Below are 24084 nucleotides of genomic sequence, written 5' to 3'. Positions count from 1 at the left end.
GAAAACAATTGAGTCACATGGCATCAGATAGATAGATAGATAAAAAGTGCCTGAGGTAGGCAAAGAATGCCGATCACATTAAAAAGCGGGTTGTTCAGTGAGCGTGGCTGATAATTGGTACCATTTTTTCTGTGGCTGAACAGCGCCGCTAATGTACACTAATCTGTGCAACGTACAGCTGCTATGTCGTGGCCTGCTTGCCTTGACTTTCCCTTAAACCTTAGACCACACTGACCTAAAATTTGCATAGGGCTGCAGTTTTTATAGTTCTCAGTTTTATTGTAGTGGCAAATAGCACGTCCAGGTCCAATCTGAGCCTGACTGAGGCCCAGGCCCGACATGAGCCCGAAGCTTTTAGGCCCGAGCCTGAAGTTCCTAGGTCAAAGCCTGGCCTGGGCCAGAGTCAACAATTGCTTACATTGCCTGAACATGGCCCAAGGGCTGGGCCAGGCCCAGGTTTTTCGGGCCAGCCCGGGCTTGTGCAGTGCTCTAGTGTGTATGGTGGTGGCCTTTGCTTTTGTGTTAGTTTTGCTCTTTATACCAGTCTTAGTTTCTTGCATTGCATAACAAGAGTGTCTACTTCGGCAGCCTTAATGTGATGAGGTGGCTTGCAAAAGTTCATTGGCCGGTTGCCTGCTCCTAAATTCACGTACAGTGTTGACAGGATATTTCGCATCTGCCGTCATGGCCATTCGTGACACTGGCTAACACTTCCAAAGCTAAACCTAGTACACATACACAAATACCGAAGGAAGTAGGTGGAAGTATGGCCGCCACAGTAGCTCAATTAGTATGAGCATCGTACACATAATATAGAAGATGTTAGCTTAGCTCCTACCTGTGGCAAGTGGCCTTTTCACCATACTTTCTCTTCCTTTTTTTTATTATTTCTACATTAAAGAAAACACGTTATTTCACCTGTGCTTTCCTTGGCTTCATTGTCTGTTGGGTTCACGTGGCTGTGGCTAAGAGAAATGGAGCCCTTTGGTTCTCGTTGTTCTTCTGTTGTCATTAGGTGTGATATAGTAGGTTCTGATTGGTGAGGTTTCCTTTGCATTGTTACCAGTGAGAAGGGAACCAACCATGAAGCTCTTGTTTAAACAATTTTCATTTGCTGGCATTGTATGCAGTGGTGATGTCTCCGTTTTTATTTGTAGGTTGGCAAGGAGGTGAGGAATGGCTAAGGTCAGAGTTTAAGGTGTACCTAGTAAGTCTGCTGAAGACAGCTCAGTTAGAAGGTGGGTCCAACTTGATTTTACACTTTGCACACATTTGCTGCTTCCAGCCATGCTTGCTGTGATAGAGTTGTTCTGATTGTCTGAATTACAATTAGACAAGTTTGGCATAATCAGCTATGATGAAAGTTCAGCTTTTTGGTAGAATAAATAATGATTGCTCTCTTTGACACAATTTAAGTTAATAACAGTGACATTGTCAGTGGCAGTTAATAGTTTTTAAACCATTCAATGCTAGTTGCAGACATTATTATTTCATGCCAAATACTTGAGCTCCAGTGCAGTACTGTCACATTTTTGGGGAATGTGATACATTCATTGCATGTTGTGTATGGCATCAGTTGCAGATTCAAGACTACTTGCAATGTTACAAAAATTACACTGGTTTCGATGTGTACCATAAGGAAAAAGTACAATAGTCATTTTCATGTTCACAAAGTCACGAACTAGTACTTGTTACCATCAGACGACAATATCTTGTAAACAGTTTAGCTGCATGCTACCGACACAGCAGCTTGCAACCATTCCATTAAATCCTTGAATAGCCCATAAATTGCCAAGAGGATGTGATTGATTGCCTAGAGTTCTGATATTGGTTTATTTTTCTGTAATAGATTGATATTCTTCCTTCTGAATCACTGCCTGATATGCTTGTGCGTCACATTTAATTCCAAGTCTTATAATTGATTATCAGCTCAGATTTTACATGTCCCACTTTTAACCTTGTACGCTTATGTTCTATGACATGACCAGATGCTGTCAGTGGTAAAGGCCAGGAGGCATTCAATACTGCCTTCCTCAGTGCCTGGAAGACGACGCACAACTTCAAGATGTGGAACAGTGTGAAACACCCTTGTCTTGTAGATATTCCCTCAGGGTGAGCAGGCACACACACTCAACTTGCTCTTTGATGTGCAAGTGCAAATTATTGCTTGTACATGCATGTGCTCTTTAGCTTAAAATGCCATGTGTATTGCATTCAGTACTTGGCTGGCAGGAAAAATCCCTTTCAGTGCACCACACTAGGGGCAGTATAACCTAGTCACTGCTAATGTTCCGGTATCTTTGGATGGTTTGTTTGTCATGGAGAATTCAGATCCACCGCCAGATCCATAGCCACTCTCAACCCAGACCAGAGCAGTTCAGACGATTGCTCATTGTCATTAACTTTGCAGAGCAGTGAGAGCACCAGAAATGAACGCTGACAGTGCTTTGCCCCATGCCACCAAAAAAAAGGCACTCCTCTAAATGATGGCAATGGCCAATGTCTCATATCTGTAGCCCCATCAAATTTCACTCTCTTCAAAATGTTGGAGTGCTTTGGAGTGCACCTGCTTGAGCATATAGAAAGCTGAATGTGTCTCGATCACTCTATTTTGGCTAGCGGAGCATGGCCAAAAAATATACTGCTAAACCCGTATTTAATTGACACACATAAACTTTGAGTACAATGCTATCTTTAATTTGTATGCAATAATTTATAACAAGTAAATCTATACCACATTATGTCTACGTAGTCTTTAAGCGAGTCCTTTTCGTATGTTTAGTGCAACCACATCTTTTGGGCTCTTGAAACTTTAGTTAGCAAATGATCGTTTTAGTGACCATTTCCATTCACATGGCTTATACATACATTCAATGAATTTCTTACACCACATTTATTTGTTTTCTCTCATAGTCATTACTACAAGGGCCAGCTGACTGTTGCTGACATGAAGTTGCGGATTTCTCAGTAAGTTGATGAAGAGATGCTTGTGTCTTTGAAGTTACTCTGAAGCATACTTTATGTGCTGGCTTACTGTTTTAGCTCCGTGTTGTGTACTAACAATGTTATATGTTAGTTTGATGATTTGCTGTTTTTTCTTGCTGGAGACTGTGCAGTGATTTACATCTACTGCTACATTTCATTTGATCACTCAGCAGAAAACAAGTGTAAATATCAAGTGTAGGATCGTGCTACCTATTTTGTACTTTTTGAAATGTACAACATTGCAGTAATAAATCTCTAATCTGAATATGTGGTTGTGTTAGGTTATAATTTTAGAAATAGCAACAAAACAAAAACACTTTTGCTCATTTCTTTTTCTGGTTCAATGCAATGCCAGAAACAGCTCTGAATGGCTGCCAGTATACTTGTTAGACGTCTTGATGCTCGTACTGTGGTTGGAGACTGTGTGTGCACATGTGTAATTAAAGAATGCCTACTGCGCCTCATTATGTCCTAGTATAAGGGGTGTGCCAGGTGTGCAAAAGGGCTCAGATTGCCACAACAAAGTCAGGAACAGCTTTGAATGGCTGCCAGTACAGTTATTAGATGTCTCGGCACCTGTACTGTGACTGCAGAGGGTGAATGATGGTGGCCCTTTTCCACTCTTAATATGATTCACCACATAACATGGCTGTACAGCAGAACCTGACACAAGAGAACCGGACATTATGCAGTGCATATGAGACCTTTGCCTCATGTGTGCTCTTGAATGCATGTGCCAATCTGAAGCAAACTATCTTAGGCCTACGCTGCATACACACAAATGGCTTAAGTGAGAAATGGTGGCCCAGGACCTCGAAAATCGTAGTCGGAGAGGCTTTCGATGGTTTCACAGGAGACAGCAGGGGTGTTATGATTGGGGGTTCAATCCCATCTCTCATGATCCGTTGTCAAGATTGGAGTCGGGCATGAATTAGAAGGTAGCTGGCCCATGTCGTCGTCCAACTTATCCACACTGAGGACGTTGATGAAGGGAAGGACTGCTTCTCATCGAGAACGAGGAATAAGAGTTTATTTACAGTATTTATATCAGTCTAACATAACTGCTTGAGAGAGAGAACATCAGTCTAACATGACTGCTTGAGAGAGAGTGACCTGAGCAGCCACACAACAGCGGTTTTTAAACACTCGGTCCTCTCCCGATACAAGGTGACGCGAACGTTCGTTCAGTCATTTTAAACAGGCCGCCTCTCTCCGGGACGGGTTACACACACACACGCACACACGCATACACACCGGTGGGAAGGTCCGGAGCCGACGTCAGAGGGGCTTCGTAGAACTCGGAGCCGTTCCGGGTAGCGCATTGTCTTGCGTTTTGGTCGGTGCGTGGGAAGGAGCCTGCGTCGGCGTCCCCGCGTCAACTCCCCCACCCGTAGCAGATCAGGTCGGCGTTGTGCTGTTGCGCACAAAGCCTGCTTCGTCGAACTCCTTCAGTCACAACGGCGATGAGGCTGGAGCGTAACGGTGACGGTTTCAGCACAAAGCTTGTTTCGTCGAACGCATCCTAGCTGAAGCGACGGAGAGTGGAGGATGCGCGTATTGTTCATGACACAAAGTCTACTTAGTCACGTCGTGGCTAGAGGTTGGTGGTGACGCTCCCGGAATGTTGCCTCCACAGTCGCAACTGGGTGGCAAAACTTGCACTGCAGCTGGCCGTTCTTAACAGGGGTTGGAGCAAGGTGTGTATCTAACTGCACCATAACATGCCTGAAAAACAGTGTGGCAGTCGTCACTGTGCACACAGTTTGCAAAAAATGCAAGAGCACTCTTTCCTCATGTTCGTCCCGATTGTGCTCACCATCGAATGGCTCCAGCTTGCCCATAGACAACATTGTGGAATACTTGAAGACGCCAGTAGGTGCGTTTAATCTTCTACATTGTCATCACTGTAACGTACCACACCAGCGGCCGTGCACCCAAGGAGCATCAGCGGCAAGGAAAACAACTGTAATCCCGTTGAAGCCCAGAAGCTGTCTGATTTTATTGCAATACAACAGACACCTACACAATAGGCTTAATGAGTAGCTGTTATCGAAAGTGAACATGCATGTTGTGCTACCTATATAGTATAACACTCCTGTGCTCTGGTGCTCACAGCATGCTACACCTTAGTTGAAGAAGTGCGTGACTTGCTGTACGATGGTACAGTCACATTCAGTATGAGCTGCAATGTGGTGCTCGTGGTCAAAGAAACTCCCAAGACTGCATGGCAGGGCCGTCGTACTAAAATTTGAGCATTCTAAACAGTTTCAATTAAAACTTTTTATTAAACCAAGTTTTTGAATGTCGGAACCACTATGCAGTCATGGAAGAGGCCCCTTGTACCATGAGCACTGTGTTGTGTCTCATATTCAATGGGACTGTACATGCAGTAGATGCTGTGCCATCTGGATACCACAATAAGGGAATGCTCGTTTGCTGCTTATAAGTATCCACTTGCATAAGGCAGTGAACATTGCATGGAACCTGAGCATTGAAACACTCTGTCGGCACACTCATAAAACCTTGTGAGACCTGTTATATCTTGAGCGCACTCTATGACAGCAAAGATAGATCGGTGTTGACAGCTGCTTTAGAGAAAGCAGTCATGAAGATGCACCAGGAAACTGCTATCTTTCACCGTCCTTTGGAGGTGTGCAGCAAGCTTAACGCTGGCTATTCGGCTTAACTCAATGGCCAAGGTCGGCAATGAGGGCGGACAATTGTTATAATGAAATAATAGATATATAACTAAGTAAGTGCGGTTTACCTTCAACTTTGTTATAGCGACGTCTTGCTCTACTTGGTCAATAGTTGTACTTGACGATTCATTTCAAAGTATCTTGAACAGCTGTTTTCTCATTTCCTTATTGGCATATTCATTGTCACCTTATCAGTGTTAACATGATTGCACTAACACAGACAATGTATTGTCATACTTTCACTGTTACAAACAGCTTCGGCTGCAGTTTTATAACCTTATAATTTTGGCCATGATAAAACGTTCATTATTATTTCAAATATATTATCTGTAATTGAGGGATCATGGGTAGCATTTGTAATACAGGGAACGTTATATCGGGGCCTCGTTGAATGCTTTTTTGTATATTCTGCATACATGAAAAGTGTAATTTGCTCACAATTGTAATTTTTCACAAAGTGATTCAACTTATTTGGTAATTCGAGTGAGGGAGAGTGAGAAACCCTAATGAAGTGTGAAGATATCCCTGCTATTTCCAAGGCTTGCTACTTCAGATGAAAATTTTGGCAATATGAATGCAGTGTGAAGATAAAGAATTGATGACAGTAATGAGCAACTACAGCAGGACAAGATATGGTCTTATGATACTGGTTTTGAAGTTGACACACGCTTGCAGCACAACTATGCATAGCAAACATACAGAGAAATGCAGTCTGGCTGTAAGTCTAGGCAGAAGTATTGGACAGTCATGTTAGCCTTACAAAAACGAGCACACTGCTTGTTCCCAATTTGCTACTGTCCTACATTTGACTGTGTTTCCAATGTGCAGCTCCATTCAAAGTTCGGAAAGGGGCCGCAAACTCAACCAAGCTGTGGTTTCCACAGGGAGAGCCATGGCGCAGACGACAGGCAAGGTTGTTGGTAAGCAGTAACTTCTCTTTCTACTCATTGTCCTTAACCAGTGGAGGCCATCATCCACACCATCATGGATGGCATCTGGCTTTTCATTAGGTAGGTAACAGGGGATACAAGAAATTTTCCGCAAGGCATATTATTTATTTCACTATGATTGTGAAATAAGTGACAAGTTTTTTCCAGTGATAAGGGGGAGCTACAAAGTACCAACAAAATTAGTGAGTGTATACATTGTGTTTTCAGCTCAAAAGTCTTGTGCCATCATTCTTTGCCATGTCATATTTTTATGCTAGTGACAAGAGCTTTAGGGATGCAGTTCCTATTTTGCAATAAGCAGCATAGGACACTTTACCGCAAACACTCGAGCATACCAAATTAATTTTTGCAAACTAAACAGAGGGTTGATGTTCTTTCAGTGGTGATATTGAAGCTCATTGAGACGGGGCGGCAGCACAAGCTTTTTTGGCTGAGTCTGCCAGCTATAAAGCCTCCCCTTGGTGCTATTCGGGCATGTCCTGCTGAGTACGCCGGCTCTTGTCAGATTATCATTGCTAAGCGGCAGTGAGTTTCGTGAGCTCATGGGTAGAGAGGTCCACCTGGGAATGCATGATGTGACTTGGTGCAGAAAACCGATGGCTTGGGAAGGGCGAGCCAAAGAGATGGCACACGTGCAACTGAAGGATGTTGAAGAAAGCAACACAATTTTATGCAGAAAAATAACTGATGGTAGACCATAAACAACCAAAATGCACGTGCTTAAAACTGCAGATGTAGGACTGGACTGAAAAATTATACCACTGATAGAAGACATCCTAATCCTAGCTGACCTCCACACTGCATGGTTTCTTAAAGATTAGTCACATTCACTCTTATGTGCAGCTCGATCTACTCCGTAGATCGAGCTGCACCTTGCACTTTTTTCTGCACTGGAGATATTTATTTTAAGACAATAGCCGAGCTTTAATCGAATGCATGCCATAATGTTGTGGCCGTCATATCTACACGGAGTACCAAGTCAGAATTTGTCAATTTCTTGATGTGAAAAGCTAATTGACTAAAATTTAGACACCTGCAATTTCTGCCATTTTGGCTTTATTTAAAGAATAAATACTATGTTCTGCTTGAAATGTGGCGACATGACAGAAAGCATAGCTGAGTTCACACAAATCCGGTTAAGATGTGCATGTCTGCCAGTTCACTTTTATTTCGTTGCATTGTTTTATTGTTGCCTCTTGGCTTGTGCAGGGGGTGCTTTGACATCTGCAAAATCGGTCGTCTCATCTCTGTGGTCCCACTTCAGCCCACCAACGCCTTCATCGTCTACTGAATCGGTTCCTCCGACATTGCCCAAAGAAGAAAGTGTTGAAACAGTGTCAAGCCCCAAGGAATGACTGATTTGCACGTTGCACTCTTTTCTGCACTGGAGATATTTATTTTAAGACAATAGCCGAGCTTTAATTGAATGCATGCCATAGAGTTGTGGCCCTCATATCTACACTCGTAGCCAAGCTGCTCCCGTTTTGTTTCCCTTTTAAAAGTTTTTTTGCACCTCTGTTTACAGGTGCGTACATGCCTTTACCTCGACAGAGGTTGGGCGTTGAAAAAAAAGAAAGCTGTGGCAGCATGGAAAACATTCATGTGTCCTATATTCTCGTGCTCTGCATATGTGAAGTGCGCGCCACAAGATCTGAGTGTTTACATTTTGTCAACACAATGTTGTCTCTGTGTTGATAGGCTGTTCTACTAACATGCAAAATGATGCTCTTTGTGTTTCCTTTTTAATTGTTTTTTTTCTTTTCATGCATATATTTTTGCAAAGTTTGAGAGGTTGAACTGCAGCAGCTCCTACAGTCTAAAGCAGGCTGTCACTTGCTTTAGGCTTGTGTTTACATCAATGTTGTGCATTGCTGGCACTCTTCAGCTTGTGTTGCATATTTTAATGATGCTGCAACTGACTTTTGGTACAGTATCATGAAAAATTATACATAGCCCCATCCATGAGTCTTGCTAAAGTCTGCTGGAAAAAAGAAAAAAATGCATGTGTAGCAAATTTTGTTTTTCTGTGATGTCTCATTTGGTGATTACTGTAAAGGCTTTCTATTCGCAAACTCCACGTTTAGCATATTTAGTCTGACCCAAAGATTCACAAATATTTGCGACGCAAAATTTTTCAGAAAGGAATTGGGCCGGGGCCCATAATCTGTCACAGTTCATTTCTTTTTCTTTCCTGATTATGTGTCGTGCTAATTAGCCAATACTGGCCGTAATGGTGGCATGGCAGCACCCAAGCCAGTGATGAAGAACGTAAAAAAATGGGAACTGAATGTAATGGCTACAAAATATGTCTTGGATGTGTATTGTGATGAGAATATTAATTGTTTGTGTGAATAACATTTTGATAAGCTCTAGGAAATTCACTAAAGTCATGCAAATTAGGTCCTAACAAAAATTAAGTCATTTATTGTACATGGCAGAGTTATAAAAGTGCTTGGCTCTTTTTATGTGAAACCAGAGAGAAACACTTTGTGCTAACTCACTGAGGTGCACGTGAATAACCCTACCTTATGCTTTTGTTTATGTTAAGGCTTTTTTTTTTAATGAGTATGGTGACAATTTAAGACAAGTTAAAGAACTAACACTCACTTGATGTGACATGTGTACATAATTTTACTAATTTTAATTCCTTTGTAGCTCACAAGTATTTTAGGAATAATGAATTTGCAGAATGAATCACAAGTAATGCAATCACTAATGTGAGACTCAACAAGGAGAGCTGATGATGTAGAGGATGTGATTGTTTGTTTTTATTTGTTGTTTTCATAGTAAAGTACTTGTGAAAATTCTGGAAGCCTTATGAAAAGTGACAAGATTCAGGAAAAGAAGGAGTAGCATGCCTTTAAAAAGCTGTGAAGCTTTAGAGCAACGAAAGTTCTGCAGAGGCACCAATACACAGTTCCCCAGTAAGTCTAACCATTCTATAAGTGGCTTTGAGAAATTTGGCAGGAACTCCCCATTTATGTTGACAGTATGTTGAACAAGAAGCTTTAGCTTGATGCCAACTTTAATTTTCTTATTCAAATGCATGTGAAACAAGAATTGTGAAACGAAATATTCAAATTTTCTTGACTGATAGTCTCAGAATCTTTATTTAGGTGCTTGGTTATATTATGAAAGTGGGCTGACGAACAAAAAAATAAAACAAATAAAAACATTAGGTTCCCAACTCTGATATCCCAGCAACAAAAAGAGATATGGCATTTTTGTAAACTATCAAAATGTCTAAAATGGGCAAATTGGATGTATTACAAATGTGTATTTACTGCACTGGTATTTTGTGGCTGTAACATTTATAAAGTTAATGAAATTTAAATAATAAATTACATATAAATTATAGTGTAAGGACATGACTTAATCCACTTTTGACTCTATCAGTAGCACATTATTCTTTATCTGTTTTTGTTGCTCAAGTATATTACGTTTTTAACTAGCTTTCTTGTGTTCTTCAACAGCAGTGCATTAGCTTTATTAAATATAAAGAGACCTAAATAAAAATTCTGCAGGCATCATTCACTAGTATTTGACTCTTATTTCTTTTTCTTTCAATTTAATTCAACAAATTATATTCATATCATTGAACTATTGCTTAGCCAATGAAATAATTTTTGCAATTTGCATGTATTCTAACGGTGAAGGCTCAAGCTGAAGCTTTTGCTTAAGTGGAACACTCGTTTCCCAAATGTCTGCCGTGCATTCCTCTGGTAACCTTTTAGCTCTCTGTATAACGAGGTTGCCCAATGTAAAGGTCTCAAGCAGACAGTCAAGTTATAAAATGTGATAAGTTTTGTCTAGTCCGAAGTGCACCATGTGATACATATGTTTGACAGATGTAAGCACACCAGTTTGGCTAAGGTGCACCGCTTTACTTTTATAGCTCTGTGCCTTTTGTTTCTGCTGTGTGAGCGTCCGTTCTGAGCATGCTGAATTATATGGTGTTAGTCAGTTCTACCAGCATTAAATCACAGCTGTTTGGTAATATGGCAATTTCTCATTACTCAGACCATGGCCACTGTTTCTCTTCGGTTGTTCAAGTTTTTTTTTCTTTTTTGAACGCAGATCATAATAAAGGCTATGTTGTTACGAGATCAAGCCAAATTTGTCACAGTTATGACTTTTACAACTAACAGCACAATCACCACACTGACATTTTCATCAGGGAATAAAGAAGAGCCAAAGTTCAGTTACACAAGAACTGCAAGCTTCACATGTTTTTTGTTTCTCTTGCAATCGGAGGTAGCTAATTAGGAACTGATGCCTCAAGGTTGCTGAAACATGACATTATTTATTAGGTACTAAGCAGACATGTACCTTGATATATGGAGCCTTATTCTGAGTGTATAACTGCTGATAACATTACTTACAGTGGCCTTGGATGACTCAGTGACCACCATGGCTGAGCCACTAGGTAAAAGGCTCATTGGTCTAATCAGCCATTGCATTGAAACTATGTCACACAAAAGTGAAAAGGGTCTTAGAAATTGATAAGTCGAAGGTGCGGTGGTGAAAGAGCTGAAAGGTAAATAATTGCTCCTGACGGGTGGGAAGTCAGTGAGGAGTGAAAGAAGAAGGGAAAAAGTAGACAGTTTCGTGCAAAGGGCGAAGCAGTGACAGGTTTAGTGCTATGCTTCTTGGACGGTGTTGTATATATATGCGGGTTTGACATGGCTTGAAGCAGCACACAAGGTAACTACTGTTTGGCAGGAACAGCACCCTGGCAGCTACCAGGCGCCTGAGAATGCTAGCACCATGAACGCTGCCAGTGGCGTTGCAGGCGTCGCACCTCGACACTGCACGAGATGAGACTGATTGGAAACCATCAGCATTAGTCCACACCTAGTGAAATATTATATCTGCGAAATGTTTTATGACTGTTTGGTCTGCACCTTGCACTCTGCAATTGGCAAAATTCTGATGAATAAATCGGTCAAGACCATAAAATTTGGTCAGAGCCACTTTGAAATTTCAATATTATAGCGTTAATCTAGTGTACCGAAGAATTCATATGGACTACCGCATGAACGGCGATGGTGAGAATCCACCAGGAGTGTCCATATAATTGCTATTGCAATAAAAACTGTGCTTACAACCAAGTAATGCGAAATGTTGGTTTTGAGTCTTATAACATAATTCCGCACATTGAAGTGCACAGTTTATTGCAAACCGTGAAGGTCACTGCTACTGTTGCCAGTGTAGTAATTCCTGTACGTTGATGCTACGCTTACAACCATCGCTCGGCGGTTTAAACTAGACCATGGATCAACATCAACTTCCGCAGAATTTGCTGCTATCCGGGAGGCACTTCAATTTCTCTCCGAGGAGCCTCCTCACAATATTCTGTGATTGCAAGCCAGCTCTTCAAACGATTGACTGTGTCCTCAGGCGGGGCCCGTATTATTCCAAGAATATAGAAATTACAGAGCACCTTGACCACGCAGCTAGAAATGGTCACAATGTCGCCTTTCAGTGGATACCTTCACACTGTGGCATGATAGGAAATGAATAGGCAGACGCTGAAGTGAAAACTGCTTTAGATAATGCTTCTGAAATATGCATTCCGTTCTCATGAACAGATACAAACGCCCTACTTCGTCGCGTAATACGCAACCGTACGTTGAAACACTGGACCCAACCTGATCGACGACAGAAGCGAGTACACAAATGGGACCAAGAAATGAAATTTCTTATGCCTCACAAGCTCAAAAGAAGTCAAACGAGCATGGTGCACCGGATTCACCTTGGTGTCGCATTCACCAGCCGTTACAGACATATGATAGGGGGCAGTGACACTAGCCCAAACTGTGAATGCTGTGAGGTGCCAGAAACACTTGATCATATATTTTGCGTGTGTGCCACTTACGTGCAAGAACGACAGCAACTGGTCTCTTCCATTGCAAAGATCCATAAGAAGCCGCTATCAGACGAGTTTCTTTTTGGTCCTTGGCCTAATGCAAACAGCGCAGCCTGTATAACAAGTGCCGCTATAGCTTTTCTCCAAGCCACTGGGCTGGACGCACGGCTTTAGAGATGCTATAACTCTGTGAATTTGTATAGATGCATCTCTTCTTTATACCATCATCATTCATCAGCCTTTTCCCTCCTCGTCCCTTTTCCCCAGTGTAGAGTGGCAGGCCAGAGCAAGTTATAGCTCAGGCCGACCTCTCTCCCTTTCTGTAAATAAATTTCTCTCTCTCTCTCTACAACCAGTCACTCATCAAGACATTTGGCTTCAAACTTGCAATGAATGCTGGTTGACCATAAATCGTCCAGGAATTGGTTTGTTCCAGGCAGCTTTCAAAAGCTTTAAATCGACACTGAACAGGAATGTCAGATTGACCTGGATTGGTAAATTAATGTTTCTGGAATACCATAAATGTTCTTATTATGAGCCAAGTCATCGCGAGCGAGGAATTATTAAACATACAAAAGACAGGTTTGAAGTTCTCGTGCTAGATCCTCATGATGTCACAAGGTTTGTCTGTTTATTATTAGTAGGGATGTTCGAATATCCAAACTACAAATATGAATCAAATAGCCCTTGCTAGTTGATATATAATTCGAGAATTGGCTATTCAATGTAGTTGAACATTTGCTTCTGTTCGAATACTAGGCATAACAACACCTATTGGAGTCTCAAGAGGAGAGATCTATGCAAGTGAGGACTGTTCGGAATGATTCTACTGCAGGAGAGCAGTGGTGGTTGAGCAGAGGCGCAATTTCTTGAATGAATTCACGGATTGGGTAACTAGTGCTCAACAATTTTCAATCATTCAGTAAGAATCCCTTACCTTTAGGCAGCCTATATTCAAATTTGCATGTTTCGATTTATGCAATGCAAGTTAATACTTCACCAGTCTAACCTTACGTGCAGTCCTTTAAAACAATGCAATGTTGTAGAATTATACTTTTCACCTTTAACAAACACACCACCGCTTGTATCTGGCGACCTGCTGTCCCCTTCTTTTTATTACTGTCATTGACTGTGCGGGATGGAAATAAATGCAAGTGCTCGTTTCTTATTTACCAGCTCCTCAATTGACCAATCTTCTGGTTGCCAACAGCATTACGTTCATCTGTAAAACAACGTAAAAGTTGTTTTTTGTCTGACGAACTGCACACAAACTTTATATTTCACTTTATTTAAAAACCAGAAAATAATTGACATTTGACTTCACGTTCATGTATCACTTTTTTAGAATATTCATATTTGATTCGATTAAGGAATTTCACTATTCAAATGCCCCTAGTTAATAGTTTGTTGATCAGCAATCATTACATTGCACTCTGGAAGAATCAAACACTAAACCTCATGTATTCTGAGAACTGTTTCTGGACGAAAGAGATTTAAACATTCATTTATTAATGAAACGTAAAAGTATCACCGTGGCAACTTGGTTACATTGAAGTAGCACATCCCTTTGCTCTTCACTTGTCAATGTAAGCATCTTACCATGCAGCAGTTCAATAGGCAGCTTGTATCACGGCATAAACTGCCAGACGAATCTGCCAGCTTTACACATACAAGAGGCATCATGCAAGGAGCTCACCTAATCAGATGACAGCGCGTCTGGGCTGATCAAGTGGAGAAGCAATAAACAGTGCTTACAGGGTAGTTGGGTGCCAGTGGACGACTTGGCTGACTTCTGCTATGCTAGCAACACCGAGTTTGTTCTCCCTTAATAAATGTTAGTTTAAAGTCAGCGCTTTTTCCCCGTCGTATTGAGTCTTTCTTTCGTACTTTGTCAGTTATAGCTAAAACATGAACCAGTATCAACTCACCCAGTTTACTATTTTTCTTAATAGCTTTTTTATTCACCTGTGTTGCTCAAGGTCACTACAATATGGAATCTGTGACATTGTACTGATGCTACACTACAGTTCCGGCACGATAATAAAGAACTTTTTCTTTGCTAGTAAGCAGCCTTATTCTGCTTAATGGAGGCAAAACAAGCATTGACCAGACTTAACCATCAGTCTTGCTCTTTTACAACCCTTTAAAACAATGGGCCTTTTTGATTTGTTGCCTCAAACTGCCCAACACTATCCAGATGCGGCACATGTACACTGATTGGCTGAAAGCAGCGGTTCAGACATTGCTGGTCAGTCCAGGACAAATCTGAGTGGCCTAGTGGTGCACTATTGAGGAAAAGATAGTTTATGGCTCACAGGAACTGTTAGAAAGCCTTGCACCCTGGATATAGGAGTGCAACTGCCGAGTGCAGATTGTACGTCTGTTTTTGCTGGAAGAAAGATTAGTTTGTTGGAGCGAGTAGCATGCGAATCTTTTTTCTCTGGTATGCATGGATGTCATTCAAGGTTATGTCCAACATGTGGGGTAAGCATTCTTCGTTGCTTTTTTTTTGTCATGGGTATTACAACTGAAGCTTGTACCTTTTGGTATTTCACTTATGTCACTGACATGCAGATTATGATTACATGTTGCGTTTGCAGGCTTTTGTGCCACATTTTGAGAGCAGCAATCACAGTTTCTGTTTTCCATTTAGATGTCTGCTTTCCAGACAATCTCTTGTACACAAACACTTGCACACACAGCAAATAAACACATGGAAAACAAGGGGCACACACAAAAGCAGAGAAGCGTTTATTTCGATAACACACCCTAGCTGAGTTCACCGTATTCCTCTCATCATACGCACTGTTTGTACTAGCTGACTAGGTTTTCCAACTGCAGCAGCTGCAAACTTTTCAGGTGGGCTTTTCAGAAGTACCACTAACTGCTGAAGGCTCTCTAGTGGAGGTAAACCAAGGTCATCCAACACATTGCACAGGTAACTGATATCAGTAGCCAGTTGTGCCGATGCTTGCCTTGTCAACCTCTCGATCTGCATCACTGTGTCAATGTACGCGTACATTGTGGCCTGGGCTACACAGCCCAGGAGGTAGTCTGCCACGTGGTCAGTGCTGATCCCTTCAATTACATGGGGAAGATTGCTGTGTTTTAACGCTGTTGACAAACCTTCATTCTCTTCGACTATGAACGGCTCAATGTGTTGTGGTATGGTCAGCAGGTACTGGCCAATCTGTGTGATGTACTCCATGGGGGAAATGCTGAACGCTGGCAAGTCTGTTGTCAGAACACCGTCTGGGTTCTCTAGGGACCACACTTTCAGGGAAGGCACACCGCTGAAGTGGCGCTGCACTTCTGCAAAGACAGTGTCAAACGTGAATTTGGTGAACTCTGTGCATAGTTTTGCAATGGCCCGCATGCTTTCTGGGAATGCAACAAAGTCTTCAAGGTGCACTTGCATAGCAAAGTCCCTCAGACTGCACTGCATGACGGATGGCAGCAGTAGCGCGACATAGTCATTCAGAATATTACCCTTGTTGTCCTCTGTGCCCTCATTAGACCCATTAAATGTGCTTTTTTGAATATGGAGTTGTTTCAGCGCAGTTTTTATGTTTGCCGTTATGCTCTTATCGAAAGCAGCAAGTTGAATTGAGATTTCACCAGCTGCCTGCATGCACTTCAGGGCATACTGAAACATTGTCCAACTGTCCAATTCATCTTGCTTTGATGAAGACTTCAGCTGCATCAGTACAGCATGGCAACGCTCAAAGTAAGCTCGGAAAAGCGCCTTTATGGACTTCAACAGCTCTGGATACGAACATCCATGAAGAAGGATGCTGCAGCGTTTCTCCGCTTCCTTGGCCAGTCCAAACACCTTGAAAACTGAATCTGACAACAGGGTTACAGAATCTCTTATGTCATCACTTTGTGTCGGTATAAGCGACAATTCTCCCAGCAAGCACTTTTCTTCCAATTTGTCATAATTTTCGATGTGTGTATGAAACATGGAAAATACAGATTTCATCAAAGTCACGACATGAGGGCTGGACATGAAGTCAGGGTTAGCAGTTGATATGGAGTGAGCAAGACTTTTACAAAGCTGCTCAGAGACTTGAAGCACTTCAGTTAAGTAAACTGTCGAGCTGTTCTGCTGCTTCATCGCGGCCTCTAGACAGAACTGCAAACGGGGGTCCAGGTTTGAGATGGCGTCGACAACGACCTCCGACAGGATGAATACGGCTGGCGGCTCAGGGAACACCTGATTGCACCAGGTCACCTGGGAGTGCCACGACGCTACGAGAACATCGTAGAAGTTGTTCAGCCATTCAAGAAACGTATCATCGACCTCGCTGTCGACAATCTTGCGCCAAGCGTCGACAAGTTTGTTTCTGTGGCAGTTGTGGTAATATTTCAGTAGCTGCTGCATTCGTCTTATGTCGGAAAAGATGCGCACGTAAGACTTAGCAGCTTCAATCGATTGTGTTGTAAATGCCTGAACCAAGAGCGGGCTCAGCATGGCCTCCAGTTGGTTTTTGAGCGACTCTAGCTTTTGCAAGCGTTGGTCGTAATCGGGAACATCCACAAGTATCTCTAAGCTTGTCTGCAGACCCACAAGCCTCTCCGTGATCGTCTGCACGTCGCCGCTCTGAAAGACCTGGTCGACGTCAGCTGAGAGCGTCGTCCAGTTGTCGGCTTCTCTCAGTGCCTGATTGGCATCCAGCATCCTCAGCTTGATCGTGTCCAGTTCAAGTAGGGTTCTCATTGACGTCGACGAATCTTGCTCTACCTTAGCAATGTCCTTCTGCACAGCAGCCATCTGCAATTTCAGCAACGCCGCTTCTTGTTGCATTGTCTCTACCTCACGTAGCACCCTTGGTAGATTCTGTTGCACTTGTTGAGCGGTTTCTTCCAGAGCGCTGTTCATCTCCTGAATGAACAGCTGAAGCTTGAATGCGACTTCAGACGCGTATGCTTCCTTGTTTTCTTTAGCTTCTGGCACCTGGAATGCATTGTTGATCCACTCTTTGGCGTCAAAGTTCTCATTCGAAAACGCCGAAAGGTTCATACTACAACCAGTTATAACTCGACTAGTTCCACGTCAAGATTTTTGTTTACAACACAGCCACACAGCCACAGAATATAGAAACCAACCGCAGTTACGCATGCCACCATACCGTACCGGCCGTGTCTGCTGTGCCCGGGGCACAGCAGACGAAAGGTGCCCGAAATGTCTACGTTCACCCATGACGTCACGTCCGCTATAACCCATGATGTCACATCCGCTCATTTCCATGGCGGCCGTCTTACGGAGCCGGCTGCGCTGCGAAACGGTCCGTATTCCATGCCCACTTAGAGCGTGAGTAATTCATCTTTCCACGCTATATGCGTGTAATAAAGGATTGGGGCTGTGAGCAGTTTGATGCGTTACCATTAGGTACCTTGTGCGCATATTTTGCCTCCTGGCCGCGTCAAATTGCAGCCGGCATGTGGAATGGGCCGTGGCATCTTATATGGAGCTGCTCATGTGAGTGGTATTGCCTCCGTCAGGATCGTCAGTGCGTGCACCGAACCATTCAGTAGTCTGGTTCAGGGGAGGATGCGCGAAAGAACGAGGACGTAAGAAAACACTGGCATGACGAGCTGTTCCGTCAGATCGCGTTACATCGCGCTTTTTTTCTAAGACCATCTCGCTCGAGCGAGAGGATCTTGGAACAGCATTACTACTGCTTTTTTACAGCTTTGCAGCGGCTCATTTAATCATCACCTGCATTCTTTTAATAATACAAATGACATCGCTGCGCGGAAGAGCGTCTCTTGAAGTTTCCAAACAAGAGCCAATGCCGCCGTGCCTGCTGCATACACGCTTGCCTTTCCTAACGCAGTTAAGACGCGGCACTTGCTCTGCTACTGCGTGATACAGGGTCACTGTGATAAGAAAATTAAAAAGAACAAACGAAATTAAGGCAGAAAATGTCAAACGTTGCCAAGCGTGATAAACGGACCTGCCTCGCTAGATGAGTTGAAGAAATCGGCGTCCTGAAGTCAGCTTCGCCGCAGTAGACTAGTGTTACGCGTTGAAGCATGTCAGAACTGAAGAGTGACCGCTTTCACCGACATAAATAATATGTGTTCCTTAATGATGTACGCGTGCACCTGCCGTCTCCTGTTACATTACGCGCGCCGAGGCGCCTAAGTGTACTGGCCGGCCTTCAGCGCTATTTCGGACGTGGCTGTGATGCTTTGAACCGTTGGTTTGTCGACCTCGTAAGCCAGTTAATGTTTACACGGCCATTTTTTTCTGAGCTGTTGATTTCTTCCATAATAGCTACGTAATTTCGTAGTTTCCTGTTCAACTGCTTTGGTCATATGCGAGTCAAGGTTGTTCTCTTTAGCCGAGCGCAGTTTTGGAAAGCGAAACGACGCTCTTGCATCAGCATATAGTGCCGTCGCCCATTTACAACACAGACAATCAATGTAATTTTGTATGTCACTGGGAAACCGCCGAACGCAGGGAACTCACTCGCATGCGGGGAACTGCATAACTAGCCACGGGATTACCGTGCCTCTTGGGAAGCTGCTTTGCATCAAAGGCCAGGTACCCTTGCTATGATTCACCGCAACATATTTTGTATGTCTTACCGCTTAACATATTTGTATTGCGGTGACGCTAACCTTACGGAACCGAATTTCGCAACGCTTTTTAGACTCCTGCATCTCTACCAGCCACTACCAAACGCTTGTCAGTACGTCTCTTGGCAAAGGTCCAGGTAAATCTCCCCTGTTGGGAGTTTGGGGGACTCACGTATATGAAAACTGCCAAGGAAAGCAGTTGCCCTGATGAAGGCACGCTCCCCTGTCGAAACATTTGCACCAGCCTGTCCGACCACCGTTATCACCGCAACATATTTGTGTGTTGCGGTGAAGCATGCCGTTATTGGGAAAGATTTACGTGAATCTGGAATGTATGGTTTCTGTCAGCGACTAACCTAATGTTCCACTCTCATCAAAGCAGATTTTCGTGGCAGGATGCATGATGTCTTGAGAACTTTTGTTGGCTAAAGCCATACATGCCAGGTTAGCTCTTGTCACAATAATACGCTTTACCGCAATACACAAGAGGCCCCGCTGCAGGACACGCCCGCCGTAGTTAGCCAAAACCTTATGTGATGGTTCACTGCAAAACACCTCCTGTATTGTGGTGAATCGTAATAAAGCACATTTGTCAGTTTAGAATGTAAAGACCCTTGCCCTTCGCTTTTGTAATAATATGACTCAGTTTAATGAGAACATGTATTCACTGCTAAAAACATCCACATTGAAATGGAGATATGAACACTGATGGCAGCCTATGTGATGTTTTATCCCTTTACTTTTTTGTGTACCTGTCACGCTGCCATTATTAAATTTTCCTGTACTTCGTTAGGTGCTGACGTACATAACATTACATCACAAAGAGCCACTGTGTAATTAGTGTTCAAGGACCAGTGTGGTGGCTTTTCTCAAGAAAGGTTTGGGTTATTTTGTTGTGAAGGTTTTTTTTAGAGAGGACACTTTCTGAGAAGAAATCAGATGTCAGGAAATAGACCTCAGTGGCACAGTAATCTTGGCTGCCTTTTGCTCAAACGTGCCCTAGACATAATTGAGTGATTTGCACTGGCAACTGGACAGCAGCCTTAGCTTGGGAGACCAGTGATACGGCATATTTTATCAAACTAGGCGACACATAGCATTACCAGTCCGAACAGAGACCTGTTTAAATGTTTGTCACCTTTAACACCTACATTTTCGACCATGATTTCAGAAAAATCTGTAGCACATTTAGAACCTAGATTTTAAATGCTGTATAAGTTGGCTTCTTGTTCACTGAAGTTGTGCTCAGCTTCTGTCCAAACGGGAGAGCACTTCTGCATAGCTTATTAGGGAACATTCTTATTTACATACCTTCTTTTTATTTATCTCGCCTACAATCACGATTAGCACATGAATGTGTTGTGAATTTATCTAACTTACAATGCCATGTTCAACAGCACAGTGCATGTAGCTTGTGTTGGTTCATTCAAGCTAAGCATTGCTACAGCCTTTAACTGTAGGTATCATGGTATGAGAGCAGAGAAATGGATATGCAAAGACAGTTGGGCACACTGAGACAACATCTTTGTTGCGTGTGAAAAGGTGACAGATACACAATATGGGGAGAACGCATGCACTTTCATATTTTCTCGCGCTCAAAAAAAGCCGGAGGAATAAGGTTTCTTCACTGTGCCATAGAAACTATATGTTTGCTCTCAAAGGTAATTCTGATTCATTGGATATGTTCCTGTGCTGTGTTTATTTTCTTGAGTGTGCTTTAGTTTTTGCACGTTAATGTTTCAAACTCGTTTTTATTTTTACAGACTGAACATCCCACATCTTGGTTTGACTTCCTGGTACAGGATACTTGCACTTAGCATGGAGTGATGAAGCAGAGCAGTGTACTTTTATTAAATGTGCAGATTTTAGCAGTATAACAGCAGTTCGTTAAAAAAACGTGTGCTGAAAATAAAGTGTTCTTACCCACATTCCTCGTTGTCTATTTATTTATTTATTAATACTGTCAACCCTCATAGAGGGTCATAACAGAGAGGACAATACAATTACATAAATCAAATATGGACAATGTCAATGTACGTAAAGTTGCTTAACACTTGTCAATTCACAGTTAATAAGATGTTCACTTGAATGCTGTTCAGCACACTTCTGACGTTTATCAAAATACGTACAATGAATATCAAGTCGCACATATCACTTGGCACTTCAAAACTAAATCGAAAACTCCCATAAATATGCCTCAGCAGCATTTTCAAAGTCGGTGACATCTTTTAGGCTAACAATAGCGTTTGGCAATTGGTTCCACATTTCTATCGCATCCAGGAAAAATGAGTATCGATATGTATCACTGTTGGTATGCTCCGGCTTTATGACGTAGTCGTGGTTAGTTCGCGGGTATCTTTTGTCTGGAGCATGTAGATATTTGAGCTTATCAATCTTAAGTTGATCCTGCATTATTTGATAAAGCACCTTCAGCCTATATTTTTTCCTACGTACCTCAAGAAGATCGAAGTTGCAACGCTGTAACATAAGCGTGACCGATTCCTTCCTTCGTTATGTCGAACAAATAAAACGCGCCGCCAGACTCTTTCCAACTTCCTCTTAAGCGTCACTTGATGGGGACTCCAAACAACGCTGAATATTCTAGTATCATCCTAATGAAGGTGGTGTATGCAATAAGTTTTACATTACGCGATGCACGTTCCAGTTTTTTTTTCTAAGAAAATATAACTTTTGATAGGCAGTCATGCAGACGTTATCTATATGTTGGTTCCATGTCAATTTTGCTCATATTCCTGTATTCTCTTCAGCAAAACCACTTATATGGGGAACTGATCATGATAAGTGCTCATGAGCATTTTAAAGAACAGCCTTGAACCCTACTCATGCACTGGTAAAATGTATAGATGCAGTGAAATTGAAACAGAAGGCAAAATAGCAAACATGATGCAGTATTTGTCAGACAATTATGTCAGCAATTTTTGCATAAAACGATTTACTTAGAGCATACTAGCACTACAAAGCACCCATCTTTCTTGTTAGGTATACATTACTACAAGGTCTTTAAAGGTGGCCACAAGAGAGATGCTGGCTTTAATGAGGAACTATAGAGGTTAAAGGCACCCATGAAAATGTTTTAAAAAATTATGCAATGCATAGCATTTACTCAGTTCAGAGAGCTTCCAAGGTTGCCATAAGGCCTTGATAGCTGTGGATGAGGGAACAGTTGTAGCCCTATTTGGAGCATGAGAAATGAACATTAAGATCAAAACATAAGTAACAACTCGTAATGCAATTAAAACATCTTGCTATACTTTTAAAAAGACAGTGAAATGAAATTAGTGACACAATTTCCTTGTCTTTTTACTTCATTTAGGTTCAATATACTTATTTTAGTAACACAAAAAAGCAGCGTGGTGAAGCACATAAAAAAAAATGCTAGTCTGTTTTTATATTCTGTTTTCTCTAAATTCAAAGTTCAGTAAAGTTAACTTAGAAAGCTACGGTGAAGCCATTGCTTCAGCCTGTATGGTGCATAACAGCAGCAATCGCCAGCCTAACTGCTTGGGTTTACAGTGCCTTATTTGTATTGTATACCTTTTAAGTGCTGAGCTACTGGAAGATTGATTAAGGTGACCAACATGCTGAACCAGTAGTTTACTGAGTAAAATACATGGAGAAGGGTGGAAAGATAGGACAGAGAACAGAGGATGCATTCTGTGTCCACCTAGTGGAAATGTCCATTTCATCCGCTCCTGAAGTTCTGATTGGCTGGGCTGGCGTATGCATGAGAAGGAGACATGCTCCCCCAGCTAATTTGCACTTCAGCAGAAGAGGATATGGACATGTCCACTAGATGAATACTTACAAAGCTATTTAATAAAGTACTTCTGTAACCAACATGCCTGCTATGCCATCCTTGCTTTCAATGTCTGTCTTCGTAAAAGTGTGAAAGAACCAGGTTTATGCATGAAAAGTTTTCCTGAGGGTGTGTGCCTTGAAGCCCGTAGTGGTAATCACAGGAAACGGGGGTGGATCCAGAGTAGCACCAAAGGGCAAGCCTTCATCGAAACAAATATGGAGGGAAGTGACTGCATGCTCAAACTTGTCAGCTCACAAGTTTGCCAAGACCAAGTGATATCAGAAGTTGATGAAGCCTACATGGTTAATGTATAACCGCTTAGGCCAAAATTATTTAGCTACTTTTTATGAGGACTACATATTTACTGGAAATCTCAAAATAATTATGTTAGTGCAGAATACCTTCCACTAGTTGTGACGTCCTTGAAAGAATGAAAATGTTTGAGTTGCACTTGTGTGGTGCATGAAGTTACTTTAAAAAAAAACAACTCAGCAATGGAAACAAAATGCAAAGAGTAGTATCCGAAATAAATTGCCACCTCTTTAGGGCTAGATGAATTCAAATAATAATAATAAGCAAATGAAGATCGGGCATACAAGATAGATGTTTCGGCTCCCACTTGAAAGCCTTGTTCACAAAGGTTGTGAACGAAGCTCCAGTTGAACCAGTTCTTATTTTTCATTTTTACGGCTGGCATCTAATTTTAAACTACTTACCGTGCCTCTTTTGACCAAACCAGACAGGCTGCCATCAAACTCTTCACTACTTCAATGCAAATAATTGGAGGTTGGCAAATAAATTTTTCTAATAGGAATAGTAGGTAACGAATAGTCGAACACTGATGCATACAGTTACCGCAGGCATATTTATCTTCGAATTAAGCACCATGCTTATATTGTCTAGTAAAAAAAGGACAGCTATCAAGGAAGATTAGGATTATTTTTAAGCAAAAGTAATTATACCTCATATATTTGAAGCAGATGTAGTGCTTCTGAAGAATCACGTCCAAACTGCAAACACTAAAACATTAAGCTGGGATATTCAAAAAGACAAGTACATGTTTTGCTCGCCAAGTGACTTTTAGTGTGCTCAATTATGTAAAGTGTGCTATTATATGATTAATGTAATTTGCTAATGTAAAGAAAGAACAAGCCAGGATCTCTTGCTTCATAT

General features: G+C 42.1%; 2 protein-coding genes and 1 long non-coding RNA gene across 6 annotated transcripts in view; 2 read left to right on the top strand and 1 right to left on the bottom strand.

The window, feature by feature from the left end:
- Positions 1-10744, top strand: part of LOC126542930 (late secretory pathway protein AVL9 homolog) — a 55092-nt gene extending 44348 nt beyond the window's left edge. For all 4 annotated transcript variants that reach the window (XM_055077503.2, XM_055077501.2, XM_050190044.3 and 1 more), the window contains 5 exons: positions 1158-1238; positions 1989-2112; positions 2914-2967; positions 6513-6604; positions 7844-10744. In XM_055077503.2, coding sequence (XP_054933478.1) covers positions 1158-1238; positions 1989-2112; positions 2914-2967; positions 6513-6604; positions 7844-7989 — 497 coding nt within the window. In that variant the 3' untranslated portion in view covers positions 7990-10744. The remainder of the gene's footprint in view (positions 1-1157; positions 1239-1988; positions 2113-2913; positions 2968-6512; positions 6605-7843) is intronic.
- A 4487-nt stretch (positions 10745-15231) lies between these two features.
- On the bottom strand, positions 15232-17812 carry Cog7 (conserved oligomeric Golgi complex subunit 7). Its single transcript, XM_050190045.3, has one exon. It carries the CDS (start codon positions 17524-17526, stop codon positions 15283-15285), a length of 2244 nt encoding a protein of 747 aa, XP_050046002.2. The 5' UTR covers positions 17527-17812; the 3' UTR covers positions 15232-15282.
- Positions 17813-17823: 11 nt separating this feature from the next.
- LOC140216067 (uncharacterized) lies at positions 17824-21019 on the top strand. The gene is made up of 2 exons (XR_011892708.1): positions 17824-17985; positions 20855-21019. It is a non-coding gene; the product is annotated as an uncharacterized lncRNA (long non-coding RNA).
- The last annotated feature ends 3065 nt before the right edge of the window (positions 21020-24084 follow it).

This window comes from Dermacentor andersoni, chromosome 2, assembly GCF_023375885.2.
Source record: "Dermacentor andersoni chromosome 2, qqDerAnde1_hic_scaffold, whole genome shotgun sequence".
Taxonomy (NCBI): domain Eukaryota; kingdom Metazoa; phylum Arthropoda; class Arachnida; order Ixodida; family Ixodidae; genus Dermacentor; species Dermacentor andersoni.
This window is presented reverse-complemented; position numbering and strand designations above follow the sequence as displayed.

Bases quoted from the DNA above. Each gene is read 5' to 3' on its own strand.
- Cog7 (XM_050190045.3), bottom strand. From the start codon at position 17,526: ATGAACCTTTCGGCGTTTTCGAATGAGAACTTTGACGCCAAAGAGTGG.